This window comes from Manacus candei, unplaced genomic scaffold (genome assembly GCF_025592945.1).
Source record: "Manacus candei isolate 608988 ecotype Guabito, Panama unplaced genomic scaffold, ASM2559294v1 h1tg000019l, whole genome shotgun sequence".
In the NCBI taxonomy this organism is placed as follows: domain Eukaryota; kingdom Metazoa; phylum Chordata; class Aves; order Passeriformes; family Pipridae; genus Manacus; species Manacus candei.
In genome coordinates this window covers 6838040-6851614 of record NW_026138067.1, presented here as the reverse complement: position 1 = coordinate 6851614, position 13575 = coordinate 6838040, and the positions used below count along the sequence as shown (strand labels likewise).

The window sequence follows — 13575 nt, the reverse complement described above, 5'->3', positions numbered from 1 at the left end:
GTCTCCAGCTGCAATCAGTCTGGATCAGCTAAAAGGCTGACTCAGTCTCCCGGCGTTAGAGCTCCTCAGGGTGTTGATTCCTGTTCAGTAACAGATTAAACTCGGACAGCTGAAGTGAGCAGTGACCCCAGCTGCCTGATCCACCCATTTCCTGCAGACTGTCACACCTACGGCAGGCACAGCTGGGTGGGATGTGTGATGGCTTTGGAAGCACAACAGTCTCTAGCTTGGCTTAATAAAGGTAACCAGAAGTACAGAAGTTAAATCCATTCCTGCATATGAATACAAACCTTCAGCCCAGCAGGATTCAGACCCAAGAAGTACACTGTTATTTTGTTTTCTCTCATCCCACTCTATAGGAAATGAGGCATTTAAGTGATCATGACATACATGCCCATGTTTTCATCAGTACATGATGTTGTGTTAAGTTAGATTCCCAGATGAACTCCCAAATGATGCATTCTTCCAGTTACTGGAAATTAAGCATAACACCTTTGCAGCAAAAATCACCCACAGGGTGCAGTCCTCACTTGTCCCCTTCTGTGCTTCCCTGCACAGGGTAAGGCAAGGGCCGCTGTCTTGAAAGATGTAAACGACTTTATTCCCCTGACCTTCATGCAAAACGGGAAGACTGTGGAAAAGTCTTCTTGAGCCTTCTACTGCACAGTCAAGGAAAGAGTACAAGTCAGTCAAGTGCAGAGCACCCAGTAGAGGCTTCCAAATTTAATAGGAAGTTCCAACCATGACTATCATTTGAATTACTGTGCTGTCCAGACATCTTTGTCAGAGATAACGGCTTCCTTACAGGTGGCAGCTACAAAACAGGAAAAAAGTTCTTGCTTCCTACAAACATTTCCACAGGCTAAGACAGAACTGACATATATACAGCAATTTCTCAGGAGCACAACAGCTTTTCATAAAGCAAAGGGCAGTGTTAACAACAGGTTTTCAAAGCTATAATATGGAAGCCTTAGCCAAGTACCAGTGGTGATGAGAAGGAGATAGGAAGATGTTTGCATGAAATATTTGCAAAGACGTGAAGATTTCAGAAGGAAACGTAGAGAACTGTTATTTATATGAGATGAAGTTCTCACTAAACTGACTAGATTTTTTTAACCAACTCTTCCTTTAGTTAGAAAAAGCCTATAAGAGTGAAATTGTTCTACCAAAGTTTTACCAGGCCAAGTGTCTCAATCCTTAGACAGACACAGGCATCAGAAGAAGAGAAAGGATGAACAGTCAGATAAGTTTTAATAGAGACGAGTGACAGACAGTGCCTCTGAAATAGTCATGATTATATGATTTGAAGACAAGACAACAACAGACTGGTGATTTTGGGCCTCTTCTTGCCCATAATGAGTACACTGGTCAGCCATTGTGGCAGAGTAGTAGAGGGAAGACTCTCAGTCAGGTGCAAGAAATATAACACTAATTATGTGGATGATTATAATTCAATTTATGGATGATACAGTATCTAAATATTGTCAATGCAGTATATATTATAAGTAAGTCTAAAGGGTTATAAAACAAACAGGTTCATTTACAGTCTTTGGCTTTACAGAATGCACAATTTAAAAGCAACAAAGCACTCATTTAACTACTTTAGGATTTTATCTCCGTATGTGACAAGATCTTAAGTGCTTTTACTCATCCGTACAAAACTGAGTGTTCCCCATCTTCGGGCTGGACATACTCTGCAGGAGTCCCTGCCGAGGGCGGGGTAGGGTGGAGGGAATCCATTTGGAAGCTGCCTGCAACCCTGGGAGAACAGTTTGCCCAGATGGCCGGGTCTCCACCAGCATTTAATACCCTTTTGCAGGCCGAAGTGTACCAAAGTCAACCACAATCATCACAGCCACCCCCCCCTCCCCGCTCTGGAATGCGTTCGTTATGCAAGCAATCCAGGCAGTTCCTCCTGCAATTCCCACCCGCTGTTCTGTTCTTAGGACAATTCCCACCAGGTGTTCTTATCTCAGGACAAATCATACCGCCCATCAGAGGCAATAGCTAGGGAAAGGTGTGTGCCTGTGTGGAGTATGCAACGGAAGACCCGACTACCTTTCCTCTCCATCACATCATTTATACTGAAAGGGGTCTTAGTGGTTTTATGTGGTGGGGTGAGAAGTCTTACTCTTGTGCCAGTGCAGAAAGGAAGGTTTTAGATTACCAGAAGGCTTTGAAACATTGGAGAGCTCTGTGAAATTGAAAATAAGCTTCTTGAGCCTGCAATGTATTGTTTTATATCTAAAGTTAAACCACAGAAATTTATGTGATATATACCACATACATATCAAACATAAGAAGAGAATAAAAATGTCTGTAAACGCTATGCATTTATTTGAAGGCTTTTTCTAGTTCATATTGCAAGGAATTAAAAATGCTCATTTATTTAAACATCAAAAGATGAGAAAGTTAAAGAATATCATGATGTGCAAACTAGAGCAAAAAATTACATTCCAATTGCATTGGCATGAGTTCTTTACCAAATGACATCAGGCACTGAAGCAGTTATCTGATACCTCCAGAGCTTCCACCAAGTAGAAAGTTTATTTCAGGGTTCTCTTCTTTGTCTACATCTTTCACTGCAAATATTTCTGCTGCTTGAAAAAAACACCAACACCCTTAAATAAAATAAAATTAAAAAAAAAAAAAAAAACCACACCAAAAAAAACCCCAACACAAAAACAACAACAAAAAACAACCAAATCAAACCAAAACAAAAAAAACCCCCAGCTTTCTATGAAAATGACAGAGTAAGGTCCTGAAGTCCCTGAAAAACTGTGGACTTACTGTTCTTTGTAATGTTTATGATCAAGATTCTTGTGCAAACAGATCTGGTTCCTAACAGGAAGCTTATAAATCATACTCATAATTGCTGTCAAAACTGCAGTGGAGTGTACTGCAAGTTTCGATAATAAAGAATAGAGTCACAGTTCAAACTTGATTACATTTTGGAAATTCGTGCTGCTCTTACAAGAATCAGTGGTCTTAAATGTCTTCTTCTCCTGCCAAATTTTTCACTTGCACTTTTTATTATTTATGAAATCAGTGTCTGCACAATGTCATGCAGACCTCTGCTGATAAACTCTAATTAAGATTAAGACAAGCCTTTTGGAAAGGATCCCATCATTAGCAAACATGATAAACACAAAAATACTCCCTACTTGTCAACCAGGAGCAATTCAGTAACCTAACAGTATTATCTGTTGCTAGGCTACAGGGCTGACAAAGCTTCAATTATATTGTATGGCCATACATATAGAATACTGTATAAGAAAATTTATCTAATATAAAAGCATTTAACTTCATCCATGCTATCTGTAATTCATGGCTTCCCTCAATGGCAAAAAATCAGGTTAATAATTACATAGCATGCTGAAAAAAATCTTAGCAATGTGTCATGTTTGCACAATTTTTTCTAATTTATCTCTGTGATTGATAGACATTTGCTTTGTAAAAATAATAAAATGCAAGCAATGGGATGCTGTAAACCAGAAGCATAACTACATCTGGACTCATCAAGATATGGAATCACACTTTGTATAGAAAAATATATAGTAAATTGAACCAATTAAATCACACTTAAATGCAATAATACTCTATCTTCTGTATTCAGAAAAGGGAGTAATGTGGTGATAGATATGCATGCAAATACAAAACTTTATGTAGGACAGACACCTAAAATAGAAAAAAACTTCCTTTTTTTTTTTTAACAGCCCTTATATTTTTCTTCTACATTTGATTTTTTTTTAAAACAAAGTAACCTCTATTATGATATTTGGAATTAACGATTTGCTCTGAAAATTTAATTAAGGCAATGGCCCTTCACCCATTTTGATTCTCAGAACCCTACACCACTTCCAGGGAAGACACAGAAATCTGCACAGTGAGTCTTCTGATAGTGGGCTGCTATTTTTTTTTCCCACTTATGCTTTGCAGACTTTAAAGAACGGTCATTTGGAATCTGTGGATCACAGACTGAAAAAAATATATATATACATGGACAGATACCTAACTCCACTGAAAGAAAAGACCTTCAAAATGGATGAAACCATAAAACCTCTTGATTCATACCATTGCTTTTAGGAAAAGTGACTTTAGAAAGCAAGTAGCTAAAACCAGTATTTCCATTGACTACAGCTGTTTCCCAGATGAAGCAGCATCATGATGTATAAACATATATTCAAAGGCAACCCCAGTTTTCCTGTCTTTAATATCAGTTGGCTTTCCTAGCTGAACCATCTGAGTCTAGTTTTCTTGACCCAGAAATGGCATACATCTTTCACAGAAGTTTAGGAAATCAATGGCAATTTCTATTAAAACAAATATTCAATGCCAGTTAATTCAGAAGTACTACTTTCATGTAGTAAAATTTATGCTTACTGGATTTGACTGTGTTACTGCAAAAACATAATAGCCATTTCCTGTACACACATCTTTTTCCAAGAAGGGTCAAAAGACTATCAGAATTTATTTAAACAACAGACTGTTACTCTTAGCAACTCCCAGGCACTGTAAACTGAATCAGACCTTCCTCTCCTAATGAAATATTCCAATTTGTAAAAAATGATGCTTTTAAGTAATGATAATGAGGGTTGAAGTTAATTTATTATTTTCCCTCCTTTGTTGCACAGGTTAAGCATTTAAGGAGAATTTGCATATCAGAACAGGATGGGATCTTCATATTTGGGTTCTTCCTGCTTCTCACCCATGGAGTTGTGATGACAGCACAATGAATGCCATTTCACTAGGCACAAGTTACTGGGCAGATCTCTAATTTTTGACATGAACAAAGTACATATATCTATATGTAGACACATTGTTTAATAAAAAAATTATAATTCATTCAAATCCAATACTGTTGAAATTTTTGACAGTAGAGTGGTACAAGGAACAGAACTTATAAATTATGTGTGCCCCTTCTTTGAAAAATGCTTTGGAGGTTTCTTTGTGCATTGGCAAATACAGTAGGAATATGAGTTATTGTGTGAATCCTCCTGCACAGCACCTGATAAAAGAATAAAGAGCTGTGACATATTCTTAAAACAATAGAGGAATTAAAGAGAAACAATGGGCCAGCTGCTTCATTAATACAATCAAAAGAGAGCCCAGCACAGAGGAGTCCAGATAATTAAGCACTACTCTTTTAGACCTCTTTTCTGTAATAAAATTGCTAAAAATTTATTAACTACTTCATAGTTGTTAGATAGATCTATGTACTTGTTTATTTGAGTTGATTAATGCCTTTTCAGTATTCTCCAACATGCCAACTCATGGTTCATACAAGTTTTTGAATAAAATAATGTAAGAATATGTGATACGGATCTGTGGTGTATACAGCAATAAATCAAACACATTTTGTGAACAGGCTTTCCAGTTGCTAAATAATTCTTAGCATTTTTCACATGTGTACACAAAATACATACTTTGCACAGCATTTTTGCTATTAATGCATTTTAATGCCATGGTTCCAGCCATCTCTCAGTGAACTGTCTCAAAAATCACCCCTGCAAATTCAGATTTCTCAAACTCTCACAAAAAACAGCTTTAGTGCTACATTAATGAGATGATTACTTAGCATCTTCTATAATTTTTCCTTGTTTACTGATCAAAGGAGATTGCCAAAAGATACTTGACCTTTAATTTTGACTAACCCACTGCATACTATAAGTATACTGACTGCAAAAAATGGAAAATCTATTATACTCTATAAAATTAGACCAATGGACAAACCAATTCTGTTCCACTTTTACTATTACCTTTGCATTCAGCACAGAATATGAAGACTTCTTAATTTTTACCTCACTAAACAAAAGGCAAAATAAAGGAACTGCAATAATATTTTTCAGAACAAAGCAACAGAAAAATACTCACCTGAAAGGCATTAGTCAAATTAAAAAAGGAGATTTTAAAATCCCTGCATTTTGAGATATAAAATCTCTTTCCAGAAACAGGGAAGAAAATGCTCCTTAGGAATATAGCTCTTACTCCTGCCCAAGAGTCAGCCTGAGCTTTGGGCCTGACTTCAGCTTAGTCATATGCTGACAGCTGACAGTGTGTTCATCTGAATAGATGATTTTATAGTTAAAACTGTCAGGCATTATATAGCTGATAAAGAGGAAAAGAAAAATATGAAAGGAACTCGCCAGCCCTAAGGGAGAGAGCTCCCAAACCTGGCATCTTGGTGTCAGTGTCAGGGGTAGGTCTTTCCCTTGCTGCAATACAGCTATCACTAACATCACCATCTGTATTGCAGCAGCTCTCAAATTCTGCAAAAATCTTCATCAGCTGAATCTCAAATGCAGCACACTGTTTCTGCAGAGCAAGGAGTGTAACAAACGCTTAGATTTGGACCTCTTATTTTTTCCCATTGTTGCGTGCCTGCATTTTGTTTGTTTGAGGATTTCTATGTGTTTCCTCCAATTAAATGTCCGCATGTAGCTCAACAGAGTTCTATTAGGTAAAGAGGCAAAATAGATTAGTCCTCCGAAAATATTCACAGGAAAATAATGTGGTAATTTTATTTGCCATTTTCCCCCCTGATAGAGCTGTCACAGCTTATTTACCACAGGGGGAGACAGTTAAACCCATATCCTTAGAAGTTCTATGCATTTAAGAGGCTTATATATCTCTTCTGGGACCCTCGTTCAAATCCTGGGCTAATCAGAATGAATACATATCTTTCTATTAGATGGCTCTAAAAAGTCTTAGGTGATATCAGCTCCTGGTGGACGACAGTCCACAGCGTAAAACTATTAAATGTTTGGCACAAATGGCAATACTTACAGAATGAAGCTGAAAACTGTAATATCCTCCCACATCACGAGAAGTTAAGTCTGCTGCTCAGAGGTTGAAATTAAAGCCTGCCACAAATGCTAAACCTGTTATATTTTCTTAATTCAGCATAAACTCAAACAACAAAGTTCCTTCCCAAGTTTACCAATTTCTTCCTTTTTTTGTTTCTCATTTCTTTGCTAATTCCTCTGTTTTGAATTGAGTGCTACACCTTTTTTACATTTGAATTAGGTCTCACTTGAGTGTTATTACAGAACTTACTAATCCTTCAGAAAGGAAATGATAAACAGCTTGGAAAAAAACGATAAACCCTTGCTGACATTGCCCATGTTGCACTCCCATAACCACTGCAAAGGATCTAGGACTTACTGTCACAGCACACTCATCTCCCCTTTTACTTTCTGCAGGACCACTGAATGGGCACTCTCCAAAGAGCTTCCCAGGAGACATTCCCAGGTAACGCCCACTGCTCCCCCCCAGCTTTTGTGGATGCACCAGGTTTCAGAGGGAGAAAATGGACCACTGAAACCAATTACTCTGAAGCAGAGCTTCAGATACACACATTCCTACAATCCCTGCTTCCATAACAGCACAGCTGTAAGGTGACCTTTTTGTAGCCTTACCAACACAATCATGCCTGTGGATTGTCTTTTCAGAGTTATTTCGTTAGGCTGGAGTGTATGAAAAAAGAGGTGATTAAATGAGACAATAGCTATGCTTTAATGGCACCTCTTTCTTACAGGGAAAGCAGAGTACACTGCATCTTATCAATGGATTTTCTACTGTCTTGCACCTGCTACTGCAGGGCTCATTTCTTGCCCCTGGGCAAATGCAGAGTGAATGGCAGAGGTACCTGAGCAGAAGGAAGGATTATACAGCAGGAGCTGTAGTGATAGGTTGTATTTGTAAAGGAAATCAACACAATAAATAAAAGGAGAAATGGAGAAGTTATAGAATGGTAAAACTGAAGTAAGAAATATTGGTTATGAGACCTGGTTGCTTATTCAATACAGGGGCCACACTCTAGAAAAAGTTTACAGCTATGTGAGAAACAAAAGTCACCTTTTATAATGAACAGTAGCTGGAGCATTTAGGTGAATGTAACCCTGAGAAAACAGTCACTATTATTGCGAGTTATCTTGGAACTTTCCTCGTTTTAATGTTCAGCTCACAGACTGAAGTTCAGAAACTAGTTTACCTCGGCTGTAACAATCATGGAAGCAAAGAAGCACTTCTTGATTCCAAAAAAAGTCTTGCTCCCATGTAAACCATTGGAACGTTTTACACTGGCTGCAGTGGAAAGAAGACTGTGACAAATCAGTGTCTCTCTTACTAAACCAGTAACTAAGTAAAAGGCATTAAAAGTACATTTGTATGTTTAGTATGGTCTAAAATATAAATGCCATAGAAGCTACAATAAGCATGTAACCCAGTCTTTTCTTTTTAAAAAGTACTTCATTTAAAAAAAACAACCACCACACACACACAAACCCCCATACAGATACCCCAGATTTCCTCCAAATGTGTTAAACACCAGGTATCATAGTTCTGTCTTTTGAAGTAGAAGCTAGAATTAAACTAACTGAAAACTCTAACTGATCAAAAGCATTGCCACCTTCCAAGCTATATACAGTGTCCAAGGTAAACAGGTGTTGTAAACCACTGCCAGTCTCCCAGTTAGTTTATCTAGTAAGAGTCTGTTAACAGAAAGCAAAGAAAGCAAAGACTGAGCTACTTCTGGTCGCAATGGAACTACAAAAAAGATTATGAATGAGAAAATAGTTAAGATTCTTGCTGCACACACTAACATGGATTAGCAATTACGAAGGATTCTGTACTTGATGATTTCTTTTAAAACAGGCTTAATAAGAAATACCAGTTTACTGAGCATTATACAGGTGCATAGGAGCTGCCATTCTGCCTGCCTGGTCAGCATGATTTCTAAATGGCCAGGAAAGAAGTGACTGTATACCCAAAGGCAAGCTGTCAAAATTCAGTTTGCAGCTGATAAACTGATTACAAAGCTGCTTAAGACTTTGCTTGTAAACAAAAGCATTTATCAACTAATAATTTGCAATAAACTGATGTAACTCCCAGCTGAGCCCCAAACTGTAATTGTCTTTACCATCTGCCTATTAAAATACCATTCTTCATCACCAAGCAGGAGCAGAAGGGAGAGAATCTCCAACAACTACATAACTTGCATGCTTATAAATAATCTGTGAGCATTTCACACATTCATTATGACTGCCAGGTTTTGTATACTTCATTTTCTCTTTTTGAGAGGCAAAGAGGTGCTGTAAAGTGGCAGAAAAGAAATTAATAAATACTGCCTGGTGCAAGAAAAAATTATGTAAATTCATCATACTCTGCAGTTTCTTAATTTTTTTCTCTTTTTGCTACTCCATAGGAATATCATGATGGAAGCCCCCTCAAGCACAACTTTGCAGATTAAACTCTCAATTTCTTTTCAACTTGTCAGTTTTCATTACCTTTCTTTCTTATGCATTCACTTCTTACAGCTGCTTCAATAGGAAGCCAGTTAAAGCATACTGGCTCCCTAGGGGGGAGTCTACCAGGGTCTGAGGCATTCTGCAGGCTCCCTGGACCCTCTACAGGTCACCCTTAAGAGAATTTTGCCTATCTTGTTGAGAGGATGTCTGAAAATTAAGTGAATTTACATGCTTTTATTTTCTAGCTATTGACAGCCCAAGTGCTGAGAAAGGTGGTAGAGTTTAGACAAAGTTCAAAATTAACTAATTCAGATGCTCTAAAGCTGATACATCCCAAAGGAAGAATTGCTTTGTCAAATGCCTAAAATATTCAAGTATGAGGGGGAGAAAAGAGGAGAATTGATACTGTGCAGAGAATGGCAGCCCCTCAAGATGTGTCTGCATGAAAAATTGAATTTAACAGAGAGTCGCACTATGATTTAGTGCAATGCACTCGACCACATATTTTTGCAATCTGCACTCTCAGCCACCCACTGGTCTGAACACAAGGCTGTGACCACAGACCGATGACGAGTTTACGTCTTCAAAAATATCTGTACAAAATGCACAGATGTCTTAAATGCAACTTGATTTCCCATTGACTTTCCAGATTCAGACTAGAATGATCTATTTAGCCGAAGTGAGGCTTTTCATGTGTATGAAAAACATTTTATGCCATCACTAGGAGGAAAATGGGCATCTAAAAGCAAAAGAAGAAGGTTTGTCCTGTTAATCGTATTGAAATCCAAGAAATTAAAGGATGATCCTGTCACCCATGCTCACAGCAGTTTCATTTCCTTCACTGATCTTTGTCTACCTCGTAGCACCTTTGTCTGACTCTGTTACTACCAGCATTGCCCGTAGAACACCACCTCACTCTCAAGAACTGCAAAAGGAACTAAAACTCACAAGACAGATTGGTACCTATGGACTTCATTGTTTAAGATACATTCCACTCAAGACAATGATGGTTGTAAACTAAGGTAATTTTACATGTATATAAATACATGTAGTCATAAATATGCTGGCTGAACCAGGTCTCTGTACCTAAGTTTTTATCCACAGTTCTGGGACAAGGCCCAAACTGGGGTGAAACAGAGGGAAAAGTGAACAGCATGCATGGGTACAGAAAACATGTGTGAATTTTTTTTTTTTTTTAAATTTTGTAAAGAAGAAGTTTTGTTTTGTGATAAAAAACATCTTTCAAACCTCTGTAGGTTACACCCATCACATAAATTATTTAATCACAGAAGCATAGATTGGCTTGGGTTGGAAGGGACCTTAAAGATCATCTAGTTCTAGCCCACCTACCATGGGCAGGGACACTTTGCACTAGACCAGGTTGCTCAGAGCCCCATCCAAACCTGGCCTTGAACATTTCCAGGGATGGGGAATCCACAGTTTCTCTGGGCAACCTGCCCGTGCCTCACCACCCTCTCAGTAAAGAATTGCGAACTTTAAGTTACTTGACTGGATGAGATCCTTAGCAAGATAATGCTGAGCTAAGCTATAAAGTTAGAAGAGTCACAGTTTTAAAGACTTGTGTAACAATTACATTACAAAAAACGTCAAAAAAACCCAAAACAAAACAAAAAACAAACCACAAAAAAAACCCCAAAAAACAAATTGGGAAATATCGGGAGACACTAAGCTGGAATTTAAGATTCCTTTTGGTTACCACACGAAAGACAAAGTCATAAGACTTTGCTATCGAAACACCGCCTGTCACGCCCAGTCCCTCAGAAATCCCCCGCGGCGGCCCCGCCCGCCCCGCAGCGCCCCCCCGCGGCCCAGCGCGGCCCAGCGCGCGGTGCCGCCCCGCCGCCAGCAGATGGCGCCGCCGCGCCGCCGCCGGGCGCGCTGAGGGGGGGCCGCGTTATTTATTTAATTTTACACAAGGTTGCACATCGCACCGCCGGGGCTGATAACGCCGCGAGCTGTCGGGAACTTTGATTAAATCCTCTCCGCGCGCCCCCGTGCTGCTCTCCCGACAGCCGCCCCGTGCTTTTCCTGTCACGACAGAGCGAGATGCTGTCGCTCCCCTGGCGAAGATGTGTCCCCCCTCACGAAGGGGCGCCGGGCCACGCGCCCACCGACCGTACCGGAGGTGATATTTTAAATAAACTGCCGGACTGACGCGCAAAGCGAATAATATCGTTTACAATACTGTCTGCTCACCCGGGCAGCACCCCTCTTTGCTCCGGAAACAGCGCAACGAGGCACTGCCCTGCGACCCCCAACCCGCGCTGGGCTCCCCGCGTCCCTCCACTTCCACTAAACTTTGCGGACAGGCTGTGATGGTTGCCTTTGAGTCCAGGCTGTGATGGCTCTGCTGCTGGGCAGGCTGTGGTGGATGTTGAAGCCCTCACGAAAGTGAATTTTTGAGAGGAGCCAAGCTGTGACACAGAGGTCTTGGGCTGCCTCACGCCCTCCTCTGGCCTGGCACCCCAAATCTGCAGCCAGAGCACTCCTTGAGCCAGACAGCGAAGGTGGCACTGCCCATAAGATGTTAATTGAAATCGCCTGTGCTTACCTACAACCACGCGGGTGCTTATTTCTGCTTAAATCATTCCCCTGCAAAACTGGAGAGTGAAAAGATGCAGCCAGGGCTGGAAACTATTCAACATCAGTCACTTCATAATATATCTGTTGCTGAGCAAAAACAGCATTCCAGGGTGCGTGACTCCCATGGAAACACGTGGGACTCGTGATGTTAAAAGTTTGTGGAAACCTTTGAACACTTATCTCTGTCTCATGAGAGTAATGCAGAAATTTTATGTCAAGCGTGCAGTGATCCCCAAAGAACTCTCTGGCATTTGGAGGAGCAGGGATTACACACCAAGGTGAAATTCTGCTAGCTCCGTAGTGCTGGCATGAACCCCTGTGTCCTGGCTAGCCCCTTCTTAAAACTGCACAAAATCTTAAGAGGAATGGTATGAGGCTACTGTAAGTAAAAGAGTCACAGAGATTAAAGAAAAGTTCTATTAAATGTTTGGGATGCTTCTGAGAATAGAAGATTTTTACAAAGTAGAATGAACTGGCAGCAATTACCTATCAAGCCTCCCAGTCTGCTTGGAAATCTACACTGCTGATATGGATGTTCTCATGATCACCCCCTCAGCCTCCCACTGATGAACCCATCTCTGCATTTCTCTGACCAGTCCTATTGGACACTAAATATTATCTACTACCTCTCTTCCTTTTAAACCAGGACAAAGTATAATGAACAACTTGGAATCTCTCTAGGGTATGGAAATGGAATACAATCTGGCACTATGGAAAAACACAGTTCATCATTGCCTAACCTATGTATGACTGAGACCAAAACATGGTCTATTGAATGCTGGCCAGTTTACAAGCAGTGAACCTCACAGTATACACAACCTGCTGGAGATGCTTCACTGTCTCATATCTTTTTGTTCTGCTAAAAGTTAGCACTCACATGGACAACCATCTGCATCTACAACTCAGAATCACTAAAATGTTCCATTACTCTCTCCCTTAATGTGTGTCTTCTTGCTCCTGAGAAGATGATCCTGTACTGTCCTATCTCAAAAAATGTGTCCTCATACTTCTTTATTAAGACACCGGAAAAATCAATGCTCTCTATGCCCTGGAAGTGGAAATAGGATTTAGTGCCTATCTTCATAATGGAAAATATTGCCTATGTGTACAAGAGACAGTTTAGGCCTATTTTCCCAGTCCTGGGAAATACTGCTTGACATAACAATATAAAATGCTTTTCAGTGTAGCTTCTTATTCTATGTTTAAGTCTTTTTAGCTAGGGGGTTCTCAGTTGGTAACTTCCTCCTGTTTAATTCTCTTTTTTCATTTTCTTTCCCATCAGCTTTCAGCCTTGTACTCCACTCCACATTCTCAGTTTTCATTAAATACAAACTGATAAAATATTAACTGATTATGGTTAATCTATATGCCAGTCAGGTAACACATACACTGTAGCACATGTATATATATATGCAACTATCTGACTTACTGGCCACTACAAGAATTCTCTCAAGACTTCAGTGTCTGCTAGGATGATATTCAACTAAACAGATACTTATTTTTAAAGTTGAAGACTTTGTTTCACAGGTACACTGCAGCTGGTCTGAGTACATTACTTAATGGCACTACCAGAGACGTGCAAACTGTGTATAAGATACTGTGTCTTGCATCCTTCAGTTATCAATTCAGGATAGTTCTACACAAGTCATCTTTCTGAATCTGAATTAACATTTTATCTCACTGCTCATTTACCTGTGCACAGTATTATTAGCTGAATTAACTG

The 13575-nt window shown here is 39.7% G+C and overlaps 1 protein-coding gene across 5 annotated transcripts in view; it reads right to left on the bottom strand.

The window, feature by feature from the left end:
- The window catches only part of ZFPM2 (zinc finger protein, FOG family member 2), a 306310-nt gene that overhangs the window by 10529 nt on the left and 282206 nt on the right, over nt 1-13575 (bottom strand). Inside the window, exons 1-2 of one of the 5 annotated variants that reach the window (XM_051785157.1) lie at nt 10966-11033; nt 2484-2597 (exon numbers count right to left, since the gene is read on the bottom strand). The exons of 2 other annotated variants lie outside the window; for them this stretch is intronic. In XM_051785157.1, coding sequence (XP_051641117.1) covers nt 2484-2493 — 10 coding nt within the window. In that variant the 5' untranslated portion in view covers nt 2494-2597; nt 10966-11033. Of the gene's footprint in view, nt 1-2483; nt 2717-10965; nt 11040-13575 lie in introns of those variants that run through there. 2 more of the 5 variants (XM_051785159.1, XM_051785158.1) reach the window with 2 other exon arrangements.